We start from the raw sequence: 22,506 nt of genomic DNA on the forward strand, positions 1-22,506 counted from the left end.
GTAACGTGGTGCTGAGGTCAGGCGAGTCCAGTGTATATTACATTATTATTATTATTTATTTCTTAGCTGACGCCCTTATCCAGGGCGACTTACAATTGTTGTAAGATATCACATTATTTTTTCACATACAATTGCCCATTTATACAGTTGGGTTTTTACTGGAGCAATCTAGGTAAAGTACCTTGCTCAAGGGTACAGCAGCAGTGTCCCCCACCTGGGATTGAACCCACGACCCTCCGGTCAAGAGTCCAGAGCCCTAACCACTACTCCACACTGCTGCCCATATTAAGATATCATTGTACAATATCCATTTGTAAGAAAAAATACAGCCTAGGCAAAGTATTAACCCTCCTTTCTGTGTCCCAGGGCGACCCCCCCTGCCCACCTGCCCCCCCTGCCCCCCCATGCAGCGCAGTGAAAGAGATGGCCTTCCTCACCACCTTCTTGCTGCTCCTGTCCGGTGGGCTGCAGCGCCCCCTGCTGGTGGGAGACGTGCATGACAACCCTGTATTCTCACAGAGGCAGGCGGAGCAGGAGCGGTTTCTGAGCTCGGAGATGGCGCGGCTGCACAAGGAGTTTGACCTCAACAGCCAGCCAGACCCTGTCCCCGAAACCCCGAACCCAGAGCCAGAGACAACTACCGGGCCGACTCCGCCGCGCGTCGAAGCCTGGGGCCCCTGGAGCTCCCTGGCTCTGCTTGTCGGGGGGGCTTTCCTTCTGATGGAGGTGTGGAGGCAGGAGCCCCAAGAGGAGGGTCCGTCGGAGTCGAGCGAGGAAGAAGAAGAAGAAGAAGAAGAAGGAGAAGATTTGGAAGATGGGCCGCCACTAGGGGGCTGCGATTTCGTGGTGGGCTTCGTGGACGACCTGCTGGGTTCCTTCCGCGGGCTGTGCCGGCCCGGTCTCGACCCGGCTCCGGGGGGCTGCGTGGGGGTGGGGAGCATGTTCGAGAAGTGGGGGTCCCGTTCAGAGCCCCGCTGGGACCTCCTGGTCCCCCTCGAAGCCCCGGATGGGTACGCCTTCAAACACGAAGCTGTGGACAGCGGGAGTGGGGGGGAGCTGCGCGGCAGGATCGCGGTCTACCGGGGCTGTACCTGCAACAGCCTGGGGGGGGCACTGTGTCTGGTGCACAGGAACACAAAAGCCTTGCTCCTCAGAGGAAAGCCCGAGCTCTCTCTGGAGTCCTCGCTTTGCTCTGGGATTCACCTGGACGTGTCCAAGGTCCTAGTGTGGTTCGGGGCTAAACTCAGGAGAGCCTGGGGCGAAGTCGCCCACAGATACGATTTCGAGGTGTCGTTCTCCGGTGGCGGCACCCCCCCCTGCAGGATCAAGCTGACCCACCCTTCCCGCCGCTCCCTCTGGATCAGCCTCACCCCGGCCGTGCGCTACCCCGGTTCGGAAGTGTACCCCTGCGCCACGCCCCTCCGAGCCCCCCTGGTGGACTGGCTCCTGTCCCTCGCCGTCTACGAGCTCCATTACCTGAACGCCGCAAGGCTGCGGCTGCCGAGACACAGCTGCCACCTGGAGTGCCTCCGAATCCTGGCTGCCCTCCGGGACCGCAGTTCCTCCTCCCCGCCACAAGAGGGCGCCGCCGTCCTGACGTCGTACCACTTCAAAACGGTCCTGCTGCACCTGCTTCTGCTGAGGCCGGCCTCTCTGTGGGTTCGCGGGCGACTGGCGGAGCAGCTGGCAGACGTGCTGCTAATGCTGGGTAGGTGTCTGGACCGGAGGAGGCTGCATCAGTTCGGGGTCCATCCTGGGGAGATGGGAGACCCCCTCCGACGCGCCCCGCCTGTCAATCTCTTTCGCCCCCTGCTGGACGACCGGGGTCTGTACCTGCGGGCGCTGGTGGAGTATCGAGAGCTCCTGTCGAGAGCGAAGGCGCTGGTACCGCAGGGAGAGAAGCAACGCAGCGAGCTGGAGCAGAGACAGTGAGACTGGATGAGGTGACAGGAAATCACTCAGGAGTTTGAAGTGTTTGTTTTTCATTCTTCATCATATTCTTCATCTTCTAATTATTATTATTATTATTATTATTATTATTATTATTATTATTATTATTATTAATTAATTATTTTAAAAGGAAACTTTGTTATTTATTTATTTTTTATTTTAGTTCATTATACAAATCCAGCCAGGCCTGACTAGAGCAAGTCTTTGAAATTTGCATTTATTTATAATAACTGGTGAGCAATTCTTTTCACTGGGCTCTTCCAGTTGATATTTCCTGTAATAACGGAAACACGCGCTCATTAACAGAGCGCGACCCCAGCGAGCCGTCAAGCTGAAAGGAATTCCACAATAAGCAACACAGGAAAAAAAAATGCTCACCAGAGATTATAAACAATACTGCATGGGATAGTGTGTGATAAATGACAATTGAATAACGTAGCATCCTACCCCTCGGGGTGGGCATTAAATTCTCATATCGCACTCTACCTCCCCCTGCAGGATGCTCTGTGTATTTTGTTTCACCCATTCCAGCCCCCTCCAAGCCCCGTTACTCAGGGACCACAAACACAGAGAAGGTTGGAAAACGCAGTCAACTCAGAAGATTTCAGTATCTACCTCATGAGAACATCAGGGAGTCGGGAATCGCGACAGACAGACGATCATCGAGGAGCGCGACAGGACATGCTGCAGCAAAACACAAACAGACAAACAAACAACAAAGAGACTGATGCGAGACTATCACAATAAATCTAACAGTCTTTAACCACTGAGCGAGGCTTTCCCATACCTCTCTGTGCTTTACAATGCTTCCCTCTGCTTTACCAGACCTCTCTGTGCTTTACAATGCTTCCCTCTGCTTTACCATACCTCTCTGTGCTTTACAATGCTTCCCTCTGCTTTACCATACCTCTCTGTGCTTTACAATGCTTCCCTATGCTTTACCAGACCTCTCTGTGCTTTACAATGCTTCCCTATGCTTTACCATCCCTCTCTGTGCTTTACAATGCTTCCCTATGCTTTACCAGACCTCTCTGTGCTTTACAATGCTTCCCTATGCTTTACCACACCTCTCTCTGCTTTACAATGCTTCCCTATGCTTTACCACACCTCTCTGTGCTTTACAATGCTTCCCTATGCTTTACCAGACCTCTCTGTGCTTTACAATGCTTCCCTATGCTTTACCAGACCTCTCTGTGTTTTACAATGCTTCCCTGTGCTTTACCAGACCTCTCTATGCTTTACAATGCTTCCCTATGCTTTACCAGACCTCTCTGTGCTTTACAATGCTTCCCTATGCTTTACCACACCTCTCTGTGCTTTACAATGCTTCCCTATGCTTTACCAGACCTCTCTGTGCTTTACAATGCTTCCCTATGCTTTACCAGACCTCTCTGTGCTTTACAATGCTTCCCTATGCTTTACCATGCTGTCACTGTGCTGTATTACACTTTGCTTTGCTTTTACTATAGGACATGTTTATAAGGTAAATTACTATATAAACCTTCCCTATTTTTGACTATTTTTCTTGATCTCAATATTTTTTAAAAATAATATTCTTACTCGATATATTTTTACCCTTTGTTCTTCTGAAAAAAAAAAAAAATCATCAATGAATTATGCTAACTTTACCATAGGCTTTGCGAAAAGTAAAGCGTTCACTTTGCCATCAGTAAACATGGGACCCTTCGGGAGATTCCCATACTAAGTTTTCACTTCACTTGCCCAAAATGTGCGTGTATACGTCCAGGCACGGGGCTCGGAGGGGGTTCAGGACCTAGGACGATATAAAGAAGGATAGGAAAATGATGTCACAAGTGGGCGGAGTTAATAAACAGCGCAGCATTTCTGGAGCCCGTAGAGAACTTTAACAGCGCGCTTGCCCTGGCAAAATGTTTCTTAACATAATCAAGCATTAATTCGCATGAATAACAGTCAGTCTCTTTATATTACTGTTATTGAAAACAACTACCGGTATACCCTGGCGCTGCAACACAGCACCGCCGCAATGCATATTCAGGACAGAGTGGGCTCCAGAAATGGCGCCTGCAAAGGGAGCGCCGAACTGCATCACGGGATCGACTGTCCTATCCTGCTTTATAATAGAGCGAGCGCAGGGCGTTCGATTCGCGACGTCGAGCTGACGCGCGCGTGCGCGTGCGCAGACGTATCGGCGCGAAAATTTAAAAACAGTGAAGCCAGTGGCCGACAAAAGAGATCTTAAATAAAGCAGTATGTTTATATTTAAACACGCTCGTTATTAATTGTTGTGATATATTGTTTTACTGATATATATCCGGATACGAGATTCCCCGAAGTCGAGTAAGACAGAAACAATAAGGTAAGTCTTTGCGTTTTGTTGATAAATTCCGCTACGCATTTTTAAATAAAAAGTGATTCAGGCGCGTAGAGTTTTATTTATTTTTTAACATGGTTAAGACGTGGCTCGGTCATAATCAATATTATAATCAACTTCGGTTGTAATATTGGACTAGACTTTGCCGTTTTACAAATAAATAACGCCATCTGACGGTAACTTCCTGTACGGTAGCACCGCGCTTCATAATTATTTTAGTATTTCGTGTTACCTGCGTTTGTCTGTCTTTGTGAATGATTTATATTAATTGATAACAGTGTTTTCAGAGTGTGTAACATCGATAAAACTCTACTGCGCTGCAGATTCATTTCAGACACGCCCGCCTGCGATGTTTAAAATATATTATTATTATTATTATTATTATTATTATTATTATTATTATTAAGAGTCTTTAATTGCACAATGAAATTGTGAAAACAATTCTTCAGTAGTTTATAAATAGGGCACTTGTACTACAGTATCGCGGTACCAGTATTAAGCTCTTTGACAGCGCATTTATTGAACAGGATCGACACACGGCTCATTTTGGATAGGTTTGTTTTAATAATAAGATCATTTTAAGCTACAGCTAAGTCCATATGATTTGAATCTCCCTATGCAGTTAACTAATTCTGCTTCACGAAGTCGAATGAAACCTGCTGAATAATGTTAGGCTATTGAATTACATACACACCGCTTGATAGCTTTCCCATAAAGTGACAAAATGGAAAAAAGTGACATTTCAAAATCTAACATGAAATACTACTGTACTACTATTATGGCTTCCGGTAGACTTTTGCGATATATATATATATATATATATATATATATATATATATATATATATATATATATATATATATATATATATATGTGTGTGTGTGTGTTCATGTAGTTTTTAATTCTGTCTCAATCTTAAAATTCTAGGTGATGCAAAACTAAGGTTCACTTCAATAAGCGATCCAGCATTTTGACGTCATACCTCACTAAGACTTCAAACATTAACACACACTGACTGCTGATCTCTGATCTAACTAGACTTGGACATGAATTTGCCCAGATCAAGTTAACAGATATATGGGACTCTGTAACTGATAGGGATGGGAATAAGACTCCCGTTGCACAGCAGTTTGATCCATTCCTGGTTTCACTGGGAGTTTAATAATCAGACACACCTGAGCTTGTTACCTAGACACACTGGGGCTGATCAAGCTGCTAGTAAAACCTGGAATGGGTGACACTGCTGTGCAACAGGGGTCTTATTGCCATCCAGAAAGTGAAAGACTTATCATGTTCACCATGTGTGGAGACAGTCAGAGAGACACAGACACATGGTCAGAGAGAGAGAGAGAGACAGACACACAAACAGACACACACAGTCAGAGAGAGAGACAGACCCACACACAGTCAGACAGTCAGAGACACACAGTCAGACAGTCAGAGAGACACAGTTTTATTGTCATCCCTGAACTGCTCTCTCATGCTATTTCTTGTTTTATTTTCTCTCCCCCCCACCCCCCCCCCCCCCCAGCGCTGCAATGAGCGTCTCATCGACGCCCCAGTCCGGGCCTCGCTCGCACGTCGTGGCCGATCTCGTCTCGGAGACGCGGTTCGTCTCTCCGTCCACCCAGCGCCGGCACGTCCAGCAGACCAGCACCCCGCTGCTCGCCGGCTTCCCCGGCAACGATGACGAGCTGGAGCGAAGGCAGCGGCGAAGGTCAAGGGTCATCGACCTGCATCTCAGCAGCCTGGACACCTCGCTGGCAGAGTCCCCGGCACAGCGGTGAGGAGAGACAGAGAGAGCGAGAGAGAGAGAGACACAGAGAGACAGAGAGAGAGACAGTCACGCAGAAATAGAGATTTGCCCCAAAATCCTTCACCGGATGAGTTTTACTATTGCATGTGCTTTTGCTCATAAGCGTGTTCAGCATCTGTTCAAGTCAGGGAGGGGAATACTGTAAGAGGCATCAGACAGACACAGCATTAATCTGTCAATGGGTGTGTATTGACCCAGTGCATTGTACATGTAGAAACACACACACCATTAGACTCCCGTTGCACAGCAGTTTGATCCATTCCTGGTTTCACTATGAGTTTAATCAGACACACCTGAGCTTGTTACCTAGACACACTGTGGCTAATCAAGCTGGTAGTAAAACCTGGAATGGGTGACACTGCTGTGCAATAGGAGTCTGCAGCATAGTCAAACCGTACAACAGAGTTAAAATAGTATTTTAGTTTTTTTTTCCCTGTATAGAAAATGTGCTACTCAGTAATTCAATTAACCAGATAATTCAGTTACTGGATTAATGCGTCTTTAGTCATTTTATTTATAGAAACATCTTCCGTTCTCTTTGTCAAGCGAGACTGAGTATATTGTACTATAAATAACAACACCTCAGATAGCAGGGATGGCAATCAGACTCCTATTGCACAGCAGCGTCACCCAGTCCAGGCTTTACTAGCAGCTTGATCAGCCCCAGTGTGTCTAGCTAACAAGCTCAGGTGTGTCTGATTATTAAACTCCTAGTGAAACCAGGAACGGATCAAACTGCTATGAAATGGGAGTCTGATGTCCCATCCCTGTACTCTCCTGGGTTCAGGCAACTTGTGTCTGTATGTTTAGGTGGAATTAAATCTTATTATTATTATTATTATTATTATTGTATTTTCTCCTCTTAGGAGTGTGACAGGGACGCCTGCATCTGTCCCTAAGCTGTCCAACGCACAGATTTCTGAACATTATTCTACCTGCATCAAACTGTCAACCGAGAATGTGAGTGGAGTGGAGCGCTGCTTTACAAATATACTTGGAGCGTTGATTTGACACACACAGCTACGGCCAAAAAGGTTTCGCATCAAACTAGAAGTTTAGGATTGAGACGAGACAGAATATAATTAAAAATAAATACATAATCAACTACATACAGTATATGCAAACATGTGAACGGTTCCACTTGGAAAGGGGTGTAATTGAAATGTAATTGGATGGTATAATTACAATTACGCAGGTGTGTGTGATGAGGTTCCATTACAATTAGTTACACTGGTGTTGCGGTTCGTTTGCGAATTGCACAGACAATTGTGTTTGATCGAGGTCAGCTGTTTGCCTGCGTGTTCCTGAAGTTCTGTGTCGCTTTTTGCTAGAAAATCACCACCCGGAATGCGTTTGGGCTGCACCTGATTGATTACATGTCCGACATCCTGAGAGAGAAGGACTCGGAGCTCACCAACTTCAAGGTGGGAGGAGCAAGTGTTTTGAACTTGGTTTTTATGTTTTTGTGTTTTTTAAACTGCAAGGAGGAGTGCTGAACGCTTTTTAATGCTTTTTATCTCAACGGTTAAACGTTAAAAACATAGGTGTGGGAATCTTTCAATTATTTTTTGTAATCGTTGCTAGCAACTCGATGCACTACTGCAATAGAATACTGCATGCGTGTAGAATCTGATCAATTCATATTTATGTTTTTTTTTACATTTTGGAATAAGTATTATTATTATTATTATTATTATTATTATTAGGCATTTGAATGTAAAAATAATGTGATATCTTGTAACAATTGTAAGTCGCCCTGGATAAGGGCATCTGCTTAGAAATAAATACTTAGATGTCTTTACCCAAGATAACTCGCAGGTGTTCCAGGGCAGCACAGGGTTACAATGCAAGCTTCATATTTAAACAGTGTAGTTTACAGTCAGTGCAAATAATAATAATACTGCTAGAATACAATATGAACTAGTGGTTAGGGGACTGGACTCTTGACCGGAGGGTCGTGGGTTCAATCCCAGGTGGGGGACACTGCTGCTGTACCCTTGAGCAAGGTACTTTACCTAGATTGCTCCAGTAAAAACCCAACTGTATAAATGGGTAATTGTATGTAAAAATAATGTGATATCTTGTAACAATTCTAAGTTGCCCTGGATAAGGGCGTCTGCTAAGAAATAAATAATAATAATAATAATAATAATAATAATGAACTAGGATGCAGCCAGTTAGGATCACAGCAAGTTATATCTACAGTGACATGTTAGCAGTGCAATAGTGCAAGGATAGCGCATCAGCTGAGGATCCAGTAACGTGGTGCTGAGGTCAGGCGAGTCCAGTGCAGAGCAGGAGGGACGGATCAGGAGATCTAGAAGTGCAGAGTAAACAGGTAGTTAAATGTTAAGAGAAACAGTTGCAGGATCTCTGGTGTGGTTGTTGTGTTTCTTAACTGGATTTACAGCCCTGCTTCTGTCTCTGTGTGTGTGTTGCCTGTGTGCAGGTAGCTGCAGGTACCCTGGACGCCAGTGCGAAGATCTACGCAGTGCGGGTCGATGCGGTCCACGCAGATACATACAGAGTGCTGGGAGGACTGGGAAAGGACTCCAAACCAGGGCCAGGTGGGCACCAAACAGCTTGGCACTGTCCAGAGCACAATTACAACAGGATAACTATGTGAGGTGTGGCGTACCAGCGGTTAAAGAAAAGGGCTTGATAGCAGGAGGTGCAAATCCCAGCCACTGACTCGCTGTGTGTGACCCTGAGCAAGTCACTGAACCTCCTTGTGCTCCGTCCTTCGGAAGAGACGTAAAACAAACAAGCTCCTATTGGAAGTGACTCTGCAGCAGCAGCAGCAGCAGCAGTTGTTGATGATGCATAGTTCACCCCCCCTAGTCTCTGTAAGTCGCTTTGGATAAAAGCGTCTGCTAAATTACTGTCTAATTAATAGCGATAATGGATTACCAAGGTTAGAGTCGTGCTGATCAGACAGAATCACTGGGATCCTTTAAGACCCGGCTTGACAAAGTTCTGAGATCATTCGGCCGCTCGGAACCGGACGAGGCTAGACGGGTCGAACGACCTCCTCTCGGGAGCACGTGTTCTTATATTTTATAACCCAAAAGAAAACTGGCTTCACAAAAGCCTTCAAATACAAATTAAAACATGCTTGCGTTAGTAACACATTATTAGCAAGGGCACTGGGGCAATTTAATTGGTCAATCTGGCTCGCAAAATAAAAGCTATGGCGATCAATACTTGACCAGCTGTTGCAGAGGTTTGTACAGGGATGGGAATAAGACTCCTATTGCACAGCAGCGTCTCCCATTCCAGGTTTTACTACCAGCTTGATTAGCCCACAGTGTGTCTAGGTAACAAGCTCAGGTGTGTCTGATTATTAAACTCATAGTGAAACCAGGAGCAGATCGGACTGCTGTGGAACGGGGAAAGTTACTGTGAAGTTACTGAGGGATGCAAGAGTTTAAACAGATTTATTTTGTGTTTTTTTGTTTTTTTAAGAGGGGGAGCAAGAGGCCCAGGAGGAGGAAGGCGGGGAGTCCGAGGGGGCGAAGAAACCAAAACGAAAGAAATCCTCCAATAAGAAGACAGTGGAGCAGAACCTGAACAACATCAACAGCTCGGAGTCCGAGAGGAAGTGTGAGGTACGAGCAGCAAGGAAGCCGGGCGGCTCCTGGGAGAGTCCTTCCATCACCAGCTCCGCCTCGCATGTTAGCTTATGTCCTCCGAAGCGTGTGCCGTCAGCCGACCACTTTTTTTCACACTGCAGACTCAGCGTGCAGCCGCCACAGAGCTACAGCGTCGGAGGACAACGCAGCTCTGGGCAGCTTGCAGGCAGGCGCCTGGCCAGACCACAGGGGGCGCTGGTGCGCGGTGAGCCGAGGACACCCTGGCCGACCTAACCCTCCCTCCCCCCGGGCGACGCTCGGCCAATTGTAAGCCGGGTGTCCTCGGCTCACCGCGCACCAGCGACCCCTGTAGTCTGGCCGGGCGCCTGCAGGCTTGCCTGTAAGCTGCCCAGAGCTGCGTTGTCCTCCGACGCTGTAGCTCTGAGGCGGCTGCACGGTGAGTCTGCAGAGTGTAAAGAAGCGGGCGGCTGACGCACACGCTTCGGAGGACAGCGCAGGGGGTGGTAGCGGTGAGCTGAGCCTAAAAATAATTGGGCATTTCAAATTGGGGAGAAAATAATAAAAAATAATTGGCAACGACTAAATTTATATATAAAAAAAACCACATTGTATAAAAGAAACTACACAATGATATCGCAAAAAAAAAGTCTACCGGAAGCCATAATAGTAGTAAAATAGTATTTCTTGTTGGATTTTGAAATGTCACGTTTTTTTCTGGTCAGTTTTTCGTTTAAATGTATGGGAGAACTACAAAGTGGTGTGTAATTCAGTGTGATGCAGTGCTGTTGGCTACAGCTGTAGTATGTCATCCATAACTATTAAACGCGGCAATTGTGTTTAGAAATACTGAAGCAAACTCAAATTCAGCGACAGTTACTGTATTGATAAATCATTGATCATCGTATTGGCTGTTGGTGTGATCTACTAGGCTGAATTTGAAACAAAAAATCCACGACAAACGTTTCGACCAGAAGTCCTTTTCAATGTCTTTGAGAACGTACGTTGAAACGTTTGTCGTTGATTTGAAGACGTTGAGAAAGGCTTCTAGTCTAAACGTTTGTCGTTGAATTAGTTTTAACATTTTTTTAATTCAGCCCAGTATATCCCACTAACGCTTTAGATGAAAGGCGATTTAATACTGATTTATTACAATAATCGATTTATCATTTTTCAATAAGGTAAATAATCAGGACTAAACAAATTCTGGATAATACCGCGATGACTGATTTGAGATGGCCGTGAGACTCCCGTTGATCCATTCCTGGTTTTACTAGGAGTTTAATAAGAGCTTGTTACCTAGACACACTATAGGGCAGCAGTGTGGAGTAGTGGTTAGGGCTCTGGACTCTTGACCGGAGGGTCGTGGGTTCAATCCCAGGTGGGGGACACTGCTGCTGTACCCTTGAGCAAGGTACTTTACCTAGATTGCTCCAGTAAAAACCCAACTGTATAAATGGGGAATTGTATGTAAAAATAATGTGATATCTTGTAACAATTGTAAGTCGCCCTGGATAAGGGCGTCTGCTAAGAAATGAATAACAACTGTGGCTGATCAAGCTGGGTGAAACTGCTATGCAATTAGAGTCTGATTGCTGTCCCTGCAACTAACGTTCCAGCATATTCACGCCAAACCTTACAACAGAGCTAAAATAGTGTTTCACTTCACCAAAGTGCTGTGCAGTGGGAGTCTGGTTTCCACCCCTGTCTGTTGCATCTTCCTGCAGGTGGACCCCATGTTTCAGAAGATGGCGTCCTCGTTCGATGAGTCCAGCACTGCCGGAGTGTTCCTGCCGGTTCTGCGCAGTTTCGATTGCTACAGCGAGCTGCTGTTCCACTCCGACGTCACGCCCCTGCGCTCCGGCCCGTCCAGGGAGCTGCCCCCCGTCTCCCGCGTCTCTGTGGCTCGCCTCCGAGGTACCCCCGGGGCAGGCTTACCGCTGCGCTTTACCCCACTGTTTTTCTCTGTAGTTGTTCTGCGCATTTAGCATAGTTTAGCCTGGTTTGCCATGTTTGTTAATATGCTTTAACGTGCCTGGTTAGTCTTTACAATGCTACTTTTATGAGGGTTAGTTTACCAGGGTTTGTTCATTAATATGATTTACCAGACCTCTCTGTGCTTTACAATGCTTCCCCATGCTTTACCAGACCTCTCTGTGCTTTACAATGCTTCCTCATGCTTTACCAGACCTCTCTGAGCTTTGCAATGCTTCCCTATGCTTTACCAGACCTCTCTGTGCTTTACAATGCTTCCCTATGCTTTACCAGACCTCTCTGTGCTTTACAATGCTTGCCTATGCTTTACCAGACCTCTCTATGCTTTACAATGCTTCCCTATGCTTTACCAGACCTCTCTGTGCTTTACAATGCTTCCCTATGCTTTACCATACCTATCTGTGCTTTACCAGACCTCTGTGCTTTACAACCCTTGCCTCTTTTTATTTGTCTCCCAGCCTCCCTGCAGCAAGCCCAGGAGAAAGCCTCAATCTGCCCCTCCCTGGAAGATTTCTCCTTCACTCAGTGGACCAGCGAGTCTTACAACCAGGTGCGTCCTTCCTACCACCTGAGACAACACTTTAATAAAAATAAAATTAATAATAATAATTATAAATCATGCATTAGGCTGTATTTTGTTTTTCTCGATCTCGGTGGAAATGTACCCATTGGAGTCTTTTATTCCCAGCCCTTGGTTAACGCTGGCTCGCTGTTTCTGTTTGCCGTGCAGAACGTGTCGGAGATGCTGGAGAAGCACAAGCGTGGCGATCATGTGTTCGACGTCCACGCGGACCCGGAGAGCGAGCCGTGGGACTGCGGGCCCGGGGGGGACGAGGACTTCGACGCCGACGCCTGCGAGGAGGGGAAGGAGGGAGACGTGAGCCGGGACGAGGAGCGCCGCGAGGGCTGCACCGCCAGAGAGCGCCACCGGTGAGAACCGCGCGGCCAAACCCCCACGCAGCCAGGGACAGACCTGCAGCATCGCCCTGGAGAGTGAAAGGAGTTTTGCTTCGTGAAGTCGAATGAAACCTGCTTGAATTGATTTGATATTATATGAACATAATCTTTTATTTAGAATCATGTAATCAAACTAGAAATTGATATTGCAAAAAGTCTACATTGATGACATTCTGGGATCAATAAGCTACTAACAACCAAACGAGCAAGATGGGCTGAATGGCCTCCTCTCGTTTGGAAACTTTCCTATGTTCTTATGTTCTTATTACCTGAAGTCATAATAGTAGTACAGTAGTATTTCACGTTAGATTTCAAAATGTCAGTTTTTCATTAAGTAGATTGGGGGAGGGGAGGATCTACAAAGCGGTGTGTAATTCAGTATGTTAACGGAACATTATTCAGCAGGTTTCATTCAAATTTAAGAAGCAAAATGAGCTCATTTTATAGGGTGATGCTAAACGTTTGGCTGGAGCTGTATTTTATCGTACCGTCAGTGACGTTACTGATGTGCAACACAGTGTTTGTTTAAATCCCTGACCTGGGGGGATATGTCAGTTCCTATCGTGGTGTCTGATGCTGTTCCTCGTTTGTTTGTTTTTTTTGTGGTTCCAGAGACGTTATCCCCATCGGGGAGGGGGATATCGGGACCATGTGCCTGCAGCTGTCCTCCAAACCCGGGGAGTACTCCTACTTCAGCCCCAGGACCATGTCGATGTGGGCAGGCCCCGGCCACTGGCGCTTCAAACCGCGACACAAGCGTAAGACTTTTCGTTCCGTCCAGAACTGAACGCCGTTCAGCACAGTTAGGGATGTGTAAGAAAACTAAATTATATAGGCATTCCTCCGAGTGTGAAGGAGCACCCAAGATTTAAACAGAATAACAAGGTTCCTTCATTGATTCCAATAATCAAATACTTTTTTTTACAGCTTATTACACACAATAACAAGGCTGCTAGTTATTATAAGGAGGCTGTGTGGTCCAGTGGTTAAAGAAAAGGGCTTATAACCAGGAGGTCCCCGGTTCAAATCCCACCTCAGCCACTGACTCACTGTGTAACCCTGAGCAAGTCACTTAACCTCCTTGTGCTCCGTCTTTCGGGTGAGACGTAGTTGTAAGTGACTCTGCAACTGATGCATAGTTCACACACCCTAGTCTCTGTAAGTCGCCTTGGATAAAGGCGTCTGCTAAATAAACAAATAATACTAACAATATTAACAGAAATTAAGCAACTATACTGGTTTCTCATTTCTTGACGAAGCAGTTGGCTCTGTTGTGTGTTCGTGGAGGATCTTAATGCTTTTTGAATGTACCTGCAGTCTCGACACCACTTTGCATGCAAAGCTTAGTTGCTGGCTGATCTCTGTGTGTCAAACGGTATGACCAGACCACTCCTGCTTGCACCAGGTCAGGTCAGGTCAGTTTTATTTCTCGGGCAGTCAAACACTTTGCACAGCTGCACTCGTAGTTTTGCGCTGCTAATCTTTTCGTGAACTCTTTCGTTGCAGACAAATAACGTTTCTTTCTGGGGTTTTTTTATCCAGAGGATGACGTCCCGGAGAAGGAAAAGAAGAAAAGGAAAGCCAAGAAAGTCTTCGAGCTGAACTTCGACGAAGACGTCAACTTCGAGGTCTACTTCCGGGTCACCAGGGTCAGTGTCGTCACTTCCTCCTGTTTTGGGACAAGTCTGCAGGAGATTATACTCGCCGTATTCAGGGATGGAATTAAGACTCCCGTTGCACAGCAGTTTGATCCGTTCCTGGTTTCACTGTGAGTTTAATAATAAGACACCCCTGAGCTTGTTACCAAGACACACTGGGGCTGATCAAGCTGGTAGTAAAACCTGGAATGGATCTCACTGCTGTGCAATAGGAGTCTATTCCCATCCCTGCAACTTTGCTTTACAGTGTAAAAGTGTCTGGCTTTTATATGATGATGATGATGATGATGATGATGATGATGATGATGATGATGATGATGATGATGATGATGATGGCGTCCCAGTATCTTCTCATGTAAAGACAGGAGTTTCTATTTTTTTGTATCCCTCCAGGCAGCAACGACCTTCGCCAAGTCTGCCCTGGACAAGCCGAACAAGAAGACGACTCTGCCAGCAGACTTCCACTACGAGCCAGACCGGCTCCTGAGACTGAGCCTGAAGCCAGCCAGCACGGTGAGAGGGGACCGCCCAGCCCTCCTCAACGCGGCTGTAGCCAGCCCCAGCCCTCCTCAACGCGGCTGTAGCCAGCCCCAGCCCTCCTCAACGCGGCTGTAGCCAGCCCCAGCCCTCCTCAACGCGGCTGTAGCCAGCCCCAGCCCTCCTCAACGCGGCTGTAGCCAGCCCCAGCCCTCCTCAACGCGGCTGTAGCCAGCCCCAGCCCTCCTCAACGCGGCTGTAGCCAGCCCCAGCCCTCCTCAACGCGGCTGTAGCCAGCCCCAGCCCTCCTCAACGCGGCTGTAGCCAGCCCCAGCCCTCCTCAACGCGGCTGTAGCCAGCCCCAGCCCTCCTCAACGCGGCTGTAGCCAGCCCCAGCCCTCCTCAACGCCACTCTACAGTTTATATAGCTGTATCTATGGCTAAAAGTTTTGCATCAATCCATCCTTAGTGATTGTGTATTCAGGGTGAATTACCTTCAGTAGTCAATTTAGTGGAGACAGCTTCAAAGGTTTTGCATCTCCCTATAGAATGAACTAATCTGGCTTCATGAAGAGGAGTGAAAGCTGCTGAATAATGGTGACATATTGAATTGCACGCCGCTTTGGAGCTTTCCTGTATACTTAATGAAAAACTGCGGAATTTAAAAATGTGACATTTCCGGAATGAGCTTCTCACAGTGGCAGCAAATTACTTCAGTTCTAGTTCTTCCACTGGCTGTTTAATAAAAAAGATGAAACTTATTTTTTAATTTTTTTTCCTTAAACAGCTCTCGAAATTGTCGAAAAAGCGTCTCTCTGGGGAGCATGAGGACGGGATCGGGGAGTACGACTATAACAACCCCAACGACACGTCAAACTTCTGTCCAGGGGTGCAGGTGAGCTGATTTTGGGGGATTAGGTGATTTTATTTAGCTGCACTATCAGCGTCAGGGGTGGTAATAATTGACAATATAATTCTCTGTAACGGCTTTCATCACAAGGAACCCAAAGAGCTTCATTCATTCATTCATTCATTCATTCATTCATTCATTCACTCTCACTCACTCACTCGCTTCACTCACTTGCTTCTCTCACTCACTCGCTTCACTCTCTTCACTCTCTCACTTGCTTCACTCTCACTCACCTCACTCACTTCACTCTTACTCACTCACTCACTCGACAAGGAACAATTAAACAATTACATTAAAACAGTATTACAACATTTAATAAAACAGAAATTGAGATGAGAAGTGTAGTTTGAATTGTAAAATTAGAAAACCTTTGGTAAAAAGCTGTAAAAGTTTGTAAAAAAAAAAAAACCCGAACAAATGTAATAATTACAATAAAAAATAATTAAAATAAATAATTTAGAGGTTAAACATTATCCAAGAGGAAAACATTTCTTACAAAAAGTGTTAACGGTCATCGAAAATGTTCTGGACAAATATCGGTGTTGCAGCTTTTATGTTTACATGGTAGTGCGCAGTGCAGTCTGATTTGGTTTCTGTATACAGGGATGGGAATAAGTCCCATTTAATAGCAGTTTGATCCGTTCCTGGTTTTGCTGCGAGTTTGACACCTGAGCTTGTTACCTGTGCACTGCGGCGAATCAAGCTGGTAATAAAACCTGGAACGGATGGAACTGCTATGCAGCAGGAGTCTTATTATCCCTGATTTAATTTCCTTTTCCATATGCAGTGCAATGCTGCGCACACACAAACTCGGACACAGATACTAAAACGAGTTGCAGTATAATAAAACTCCTCTTGCATAGCAGTGTCACCCGTTCCAGGTTTTCCTACCAGCTTGATCACAGTGTGTCTAGGTAACAAGCTCAGGTGTGTCTGATTATTAAAGTCCTAGTGAAACCAGGACTGGATCACACTGCTATGCAACAGGAGCCTTATTACCCTCCCTGCAGTAATCTATTACAATAGAGACAGCAGGCTTATCACCATGGCTGTTGGTCATTACTTTTACAGCAAGATGCTTCATACCTTGGCAGAAAAAAAATTGCATTGCTCAGTTCTGACTCTGTGTGTAGATGGGAGACAGTGATGATGATGATGATGATGATGACCACAGTGGCTTCAGGGGTCCGGACGGCATGTTTGAGATGACTGGTCACCCCAGCGCAGGAGAGAACGGGCTGCCGGGCAGCGCCAGCGGGCAGGACATCACCTCGTACGGGGAGGACAACCTGGTGGCAGAGCCACAAAAGGTACTGGAAGGGAGGCGTGGCACTTCACTTAGAAGAGTTTCCCACAGTGAAAGCACAGCGAAGTGTGTTGAACAACACGTGGTTTTTATTGTGATGTTTGTACAGCTGTGGCCAAAAGTTTTGTGTCAAATTATGATTTGAGACATCAAATTATAACAAAAAACTGAACATCATTTTAGATCTTTTTATCATGTAATCAAAAGAAACTACAAAATGATATCGCATGAAGTCTCCCGGAAGCCCTAATAGCTGTACAGTAGTATTTCGTGTGAGATTTCGAAATGTCACATGTTGGTTTTCGTCAAGTATCTGGAAAACTCCAAAGCGGTGTGTAATTCAATATGTTAGCGTCACATTATTCAGCGGCTTTCATTCCACTTCATGAAGCACAATCCGTTCATTCTACAGGGGAATGCTTCCGTCTATGAGCCTCTTTCTTTCCCGTGCAGGTGAATAAAATCGAGCTCAATTACGCAAAGACAGCGAAAAAGATGGACATGAGGAGGCTGAAGAGGAGCATGTGGTGCCTGCTGACAGACCGGGAGGACAAGGCTGTGGAGGTGAGACAAGAGATCCGGGTTCAAACTACAAACCCTTTATTCGGTTCAGGTGCCATACCCTCGCACCCCGCTTATCAATCGCTCCTCAAAAAGCTTTTAACGGGGCTCCCGAGGGGCGCATCCAGTAAAGGCGCTCCGTGTGGAGTGCAGGATGCGCTCTATAGCCTGGACGTTGTCGGTTCGAGACCAGGCTATTCCACAGCAGACCGAGGATGGGAGCTCCCGGGGGGCGGCTCACAATTGGCCGAGTGTCGCCTGGGGGGAGGGAGGGTTAGGTCGGCCAGGGTGTCCTTGGCTCGCCGCGCACCAGCGCCCCCTGTGGTCTGGCCGGGTGCCTGCGGACTTGCCTGTAAGCTGCCCAGAGCTGCGTTGTCCTCCGACGCTGTAGCTCTGAGGCGGCTGCACGGTGAGTCTGCAGCGTGTAAAGAAGCGGTCGGCTGACGGCACACGCTTCGGAGGACAGCGTGTGTTCGTCTTCACCCTCCCAAGCCGGTTTCGCAGGCAGTACACCTTGAATCAAGTGCATTTTTTTTTTAAATCAACTGTAAAAGACCTTGAAAAAAATATTAAATATGTCAAATAAATCTGATCACTGAAGTTAATTGAGAGCTGAAGTTGGAGTGAAATGCAGGAGAGCCCGCGTTCCTCCAGGGCTGGGGTTTGACGAGGCTGTTTGAGATCGAACTGGCTTGCGATCTCAGCGCTGTGTTTGCGAGCGTCTGTCCTGACAGTCTGTTGTCTTCTGTATGAAACAGGAGGACGAGGAGGAGAGAGAGGTGACGGGAGAGAAGACTTTCGGTAAATCAACCAGGGGACTTCTACACAGGTAAGACTTTATTTTAAAGCATGTCGATGCACTTTTTTGTCACCATGTTTCCATTTTGTCAGTTTTTTTTTGTTAAGTATCTGGAAAACTCCAAAGCGGTGTGTAATTCAATATGTTAACGTCACATTATTCAGCAGCTTTCATTTGAAGCAAAATGAGTTCATTCTATAGGGGGATGCAATGCTTTTGGCCAGAGCTGTTGATGCATTTTATGAATGCGATATGTTTAAGTTTAAACGTTTTTAAATATCAGGGATTGAAATAAGACTCCAGCTGCATAGCAGTGTCACCCATTCCAGGCTTTACTACCAGCTTGATCAGCCCCAGTGTGTCTAGGTAACAAGCTCAGGTGTGTCTTATTAAACTCGGTGAAACCAGGAGTGGATCAAACTGCTATGGAATGGGAGTCTTACTTATATCCCTATTTTATATAGGTGTTATTATCCAATACTTTTAAGTCTTGATTTTATTTACTTTTTGAAACGGTAACATTGATGCATTTCTCTAAAGCAGGAATGGATCAGACTGCTATGGAATGGGAGTCTCTTCTTGCTATTCCTTTTAATGCAGGGGTATCCAATCCTGGTCCATGAGGGCCGGTGTCTCTCCTGGTTTTTGTTCCAACTGTACTTTAAATTACTTAATGTAATTAATTTTAGTGTCCAGTTAGAACACAAACCCAGGGCCAGGATGGGAGATGTCCTGTTTTTAAATGTTTAGGAAATGAAACAGAGTCTGACGCCCCCATGCCTAACCTGGCTGTCTGATTTGGGTCTCCTTGGTTTCTCTCTCCTCTCTAGGCTGCCCTCTACGATGGCAAAGAACCTGTCTGTAGCGCTGGCCTTCGCCGCGCTCCTGCACCTAGCCAACGAGAAGGTGGGTGCTGGAGATGATTCCCAGGGGCGTCGAACCCCAGCCCTGGAGGAACGCGGGCTCTTCCGCTTATCATTCCAGCTGCAGCTCTCCAACTAACTTCACTGATCTAATTATCTGTTCAGTCGGACACGGTTCATATATTTTTTTAAGGTCATTTACAGTTTACGAGTTCATAAAATGCACTTCGTTCAAGGTACACACTGCCTGTGAAAACATGTTGATCCCTGGAGAGAAGTGTTAAACGTGTCCCAATTAATCAAATAATTAGAGCAATTAGCAAGTAATTGAGAGCTCGGGATGGAACGAACGCCAGGAGACACTGTGGGCCTCCAGGAACGGAGTTTGACTCCCCTGGATTAATCTACTGAAACGACCCTCAGTACATTGTGTGGTGTGGGGGTTATTGTTTTGTTAAATGTGATCCAGCCCTCTGAAATGTCTTTATAATACACAGCGCTAGACCCTGATATTGATGCGATCCAGCCCTCTGAAATGTCTTTATAATATACAGCACTAGACCCTGATATTGATGCGATCCAGCCCTCTGAAATGTCTTTATAATATACAGAACTACACCCTGATATTGATGCGATCCAGCCCTCTGAAATGTCTTTATAATATACAGCACTAGACCCTGATATTGATGCGATTCAGCCCTCTGAAATGTCTTTATAATATATAGCACTAGACCCTGATATTGATGCGATCCAGCCCTCTGAAATGTCTTTATAATATACAGCACTAGACCCTGATATTGATGCGATCCAGCCCTCTGAAATGTCTTTATAATATACAGCACTAGACCCTGATATTGATGCCATCCAGCCCTCTGAAATGTCTTTATAATATACAGCACTAGACCCTGATATTGATGCCATCCAGCCCTCTGAAATGTCTTTATAATATACAGCACTAGACCCTGATATTGATGCCATCCAGCCCTCTGAAATGTCTTTATAATATACAGCACTAGACCCTGATATTGATGCGATCCAGCCCTCTGAAATGTCTTTATAATATATAGCACTAGACCCTGATAGTGATGCGATCCAGCCCTCTGAAATGTCTTTATAATATATAGCGCTAGACCCTGATATTGATGCGATCCAGCCCTCTGAAATGTCTTTATAATATACAGCGCTAGACCCTGATATTGATGCGATCCAGCCCTCTGAAATGTCTTTATAATATACAGCACTAGACCCTGATATTGATGCGATCCAGCCCTCTGAAATGTCTTTATAATATGTAGCACTAGACCCTGATATCGATGTGATCCAGCCCTCTGAAATGTCTTTATAATATATAGCACTAGACCCTGATACTGATGAGATCCAGTCCAAGGGGCTGTAAGACACAGGCTGGTTTTAACCCACTGCTAACTCTCTCATTTTTATTCTTTCAGAATCTGGAGTTGCAGAAAGTGGAAGATTTGTCAGACATTCTCATAAAACAAGGCCACTGAAAAACGTCTTATTACTGTGTTTTTTGAATTGTATTTTTTTTCAATTGTTTTTACGGATGTTAAATATTTTATGACTTTTTTTAATGTCTTTTTTTTCACACACCTTTTAACGTCTTCGTAAATGTGTTTTTTTTCAATCGCTGTCTTCTCCGAAATATAATTAAGAAAAATAACCCAACTATAAAACCGCGTGAAGTCTCTCTCTTACTATCTGTTAGATTTAGCATTTCTCCTCTCCTCTCTCTCTCTTTCTCCCTTTTAAAACAACGAATAAAGGGAGGCGGTCCATGATCGTGAAGTTACAGCCCAGAACAGAACCAGATCTTTTTAATGTTCGAAACGCAAACTCTCTCCTCTCTCCCGTCTTTTTTTTTTTTTTAATTAATTGATTATTATTGTATTCTTGCGTTCTTTACACTAGGGTAAACCCGCGTTCAATTCTCACATTCAGCAAGATCAGATGCGTGTTTCTTGTCTGGTTTGAAATCTTTATTTTCCTCTTTTTCGGTTTCTGCTGTATTTTGTAGCAAAAAGGTCGTTGAGAGATGAAACGGTAGACGCTTCGTGACAAAGAGAAGGAGACCTTTTTATTAAACTAACTGAACAATAAGGAATCGCAAGACCTCAAAGGTCTCTTGGCGTGAAATCCTGCCCCTTAGACCTGAAGGAGACCTCCTGAGGTCTCTCAAGCCTGTGATTATAGTTTAGTTCGTGTTAAAGGCATTGCATCGGGTCTCTGTAAGGTCGAATCCTGCATTCTCTCACTTGCTCTGTAGAGCCAATTCTGCATTGTAGGAATGTTTTTGAATCAGTCTTCCTTAATTAGGAGATCGTCACCCACTCAGTAGAATTACAGATATGCGTGAAAGGGTGACACTTAAAAGAAATAACCCAGATCAACGCTTTGCAAACGATCAATATTGTGGGACTGTCCTCCTTTTATTTAAGAAAATTCACTTTCTGTATTCTTGTTTTAATGTCTGTGTTTTAACTTGACTGCTTTGTTCTGAGTCGGGTTTGTATGAAATGCCCCCCCCCCCCCTTTTTTAAGCTTTTAAAGTTTTATTCTCAGCTGTACAGTTTTCCTAAAAGTATTTCACCTCTTAAAAGCATCTTACTCCCTTAATAAAAATTATTTTCAAGTGATGGTGGTTTTTTTAAATATTATTTTTATTAAACCTTCATTTTAAACCAGGTACCTGTGGGGTTGAATAACACGTGTCCTTCATACAGTTAATCAGACTTCAGATCATCGATTTGCAATGATATTATTTAAATGGCTTTCCCAATCAAAGAACCTGCTAATAAAATGACTGCTGTGCTGGTTCCGACTCCTCTGTTCTGTGCAAACCGGGGCAGCGGCAGATCCAAAAGATACCGGAGCTGTTCTGATCCAAATACTACCCCCCATCCCTGCACCCTGGCTGAGGGTCCTGGCCGTGACGTCATCACCAGCTCCGCCAGTCCGTCTCGCTACTCCGCGGCCAATGCAGCTCATGAGAATGTGTTCAGCTACAAAACACATTAGCGAGGGGCATTTCCATGGACTTTAATGCAGATTTTAAACAATTAAAAAATAGATGTAAAATCCATCCAAGTCATAATTCGCGCAGCGCCGTTTGTTTTGCAGCTTTGACATCGGTAATCAAACCTCTGGTTATGCGAATTATGAAAATATATATACATGGCAGAAGTGTGGAGTAGTGGTCAGGGCTCTGGACTCTTGACCGGAGGGTCGTGGGTTCAATCCCAGGTGGGGGGGA

At 45.6% G+C, this 22,506-nt stretch overlaps 2 protein-coding genes across 2 annotated transcripts; both read left to right on the top strand.

Moving 5' to 3' along the window:
* The first annotated feature begins 423 nt into the window (after window positions 1-423).
* LOC131729689 (inositol 1,4,5-trisphosphate receptor-interacting protein-like 1) lies at window positions 424-1,932 on the top strand. Its single transcript, XM_059019894.1, has one exon. The coding sequence runs from the start codon at window positions 424-426 to the stop codon at window positions 1,930-1,932; it is 1,509 nt and encodes a 502-aa protein (XP_058875877.1).
* Window positions 1,933-4,099: 2,167 nt separating this feature from the next.
* LOC131729690 (condensin complex subunit 2-like) lies at window positions 4,100-21,889 on the top strand. Its single transcript, XM_059019895.1, has 18 exons — window positions 4,100-4,288; window positions 5,835-6,086; window positions 6,986-7,079; window positions 7,451-7,543; window positions 8,569-8,686; window positions 9,585-9,727; window positions 11,437-11,626; window positions 12,163-12,254; window positions 12,435-12,634; window positions 13,274-13,419; window positions 14,204-14,310; window positions 14,713-14,832; window positions 15,584-15,691; window positions 16,840-17,016; window positions 17,466-17,576; window positions 18,332-18,402; window positions 19,203-19,278; window positions 20,684-21,889. Exons 2-18 carry the CDS (start codon window positions 5,842-5,844, stop codon window positions 20,741-20,743), a joined length of 2,151 nt encoding a protein of 716 aa, XP_058875878.1. The 5' UTR covers window positions 4,100-4,288; window positions 5,835-5,841; the 3' UTR covers window positions 20,744-21,889.
* Window positions 21,890-22,506: the final 617 nt, after the last annotated feature.

This window comes from Acipenser ruthenus, unplaced genomic scaffold (assembly GCF_902713425.1).
Source record: "Acipenser ruthenus unplaced genomic scaffold, fAciRut3.2 maternal haplotype, whole genome shotgun sequence".
NCBI classification, from domain to species: Eukaryota; Metazoa; Chordata; class Actinopteri; order Acipenseriformes; family Acipenseridae; genus Acipenser; species Acipenser ruthenus.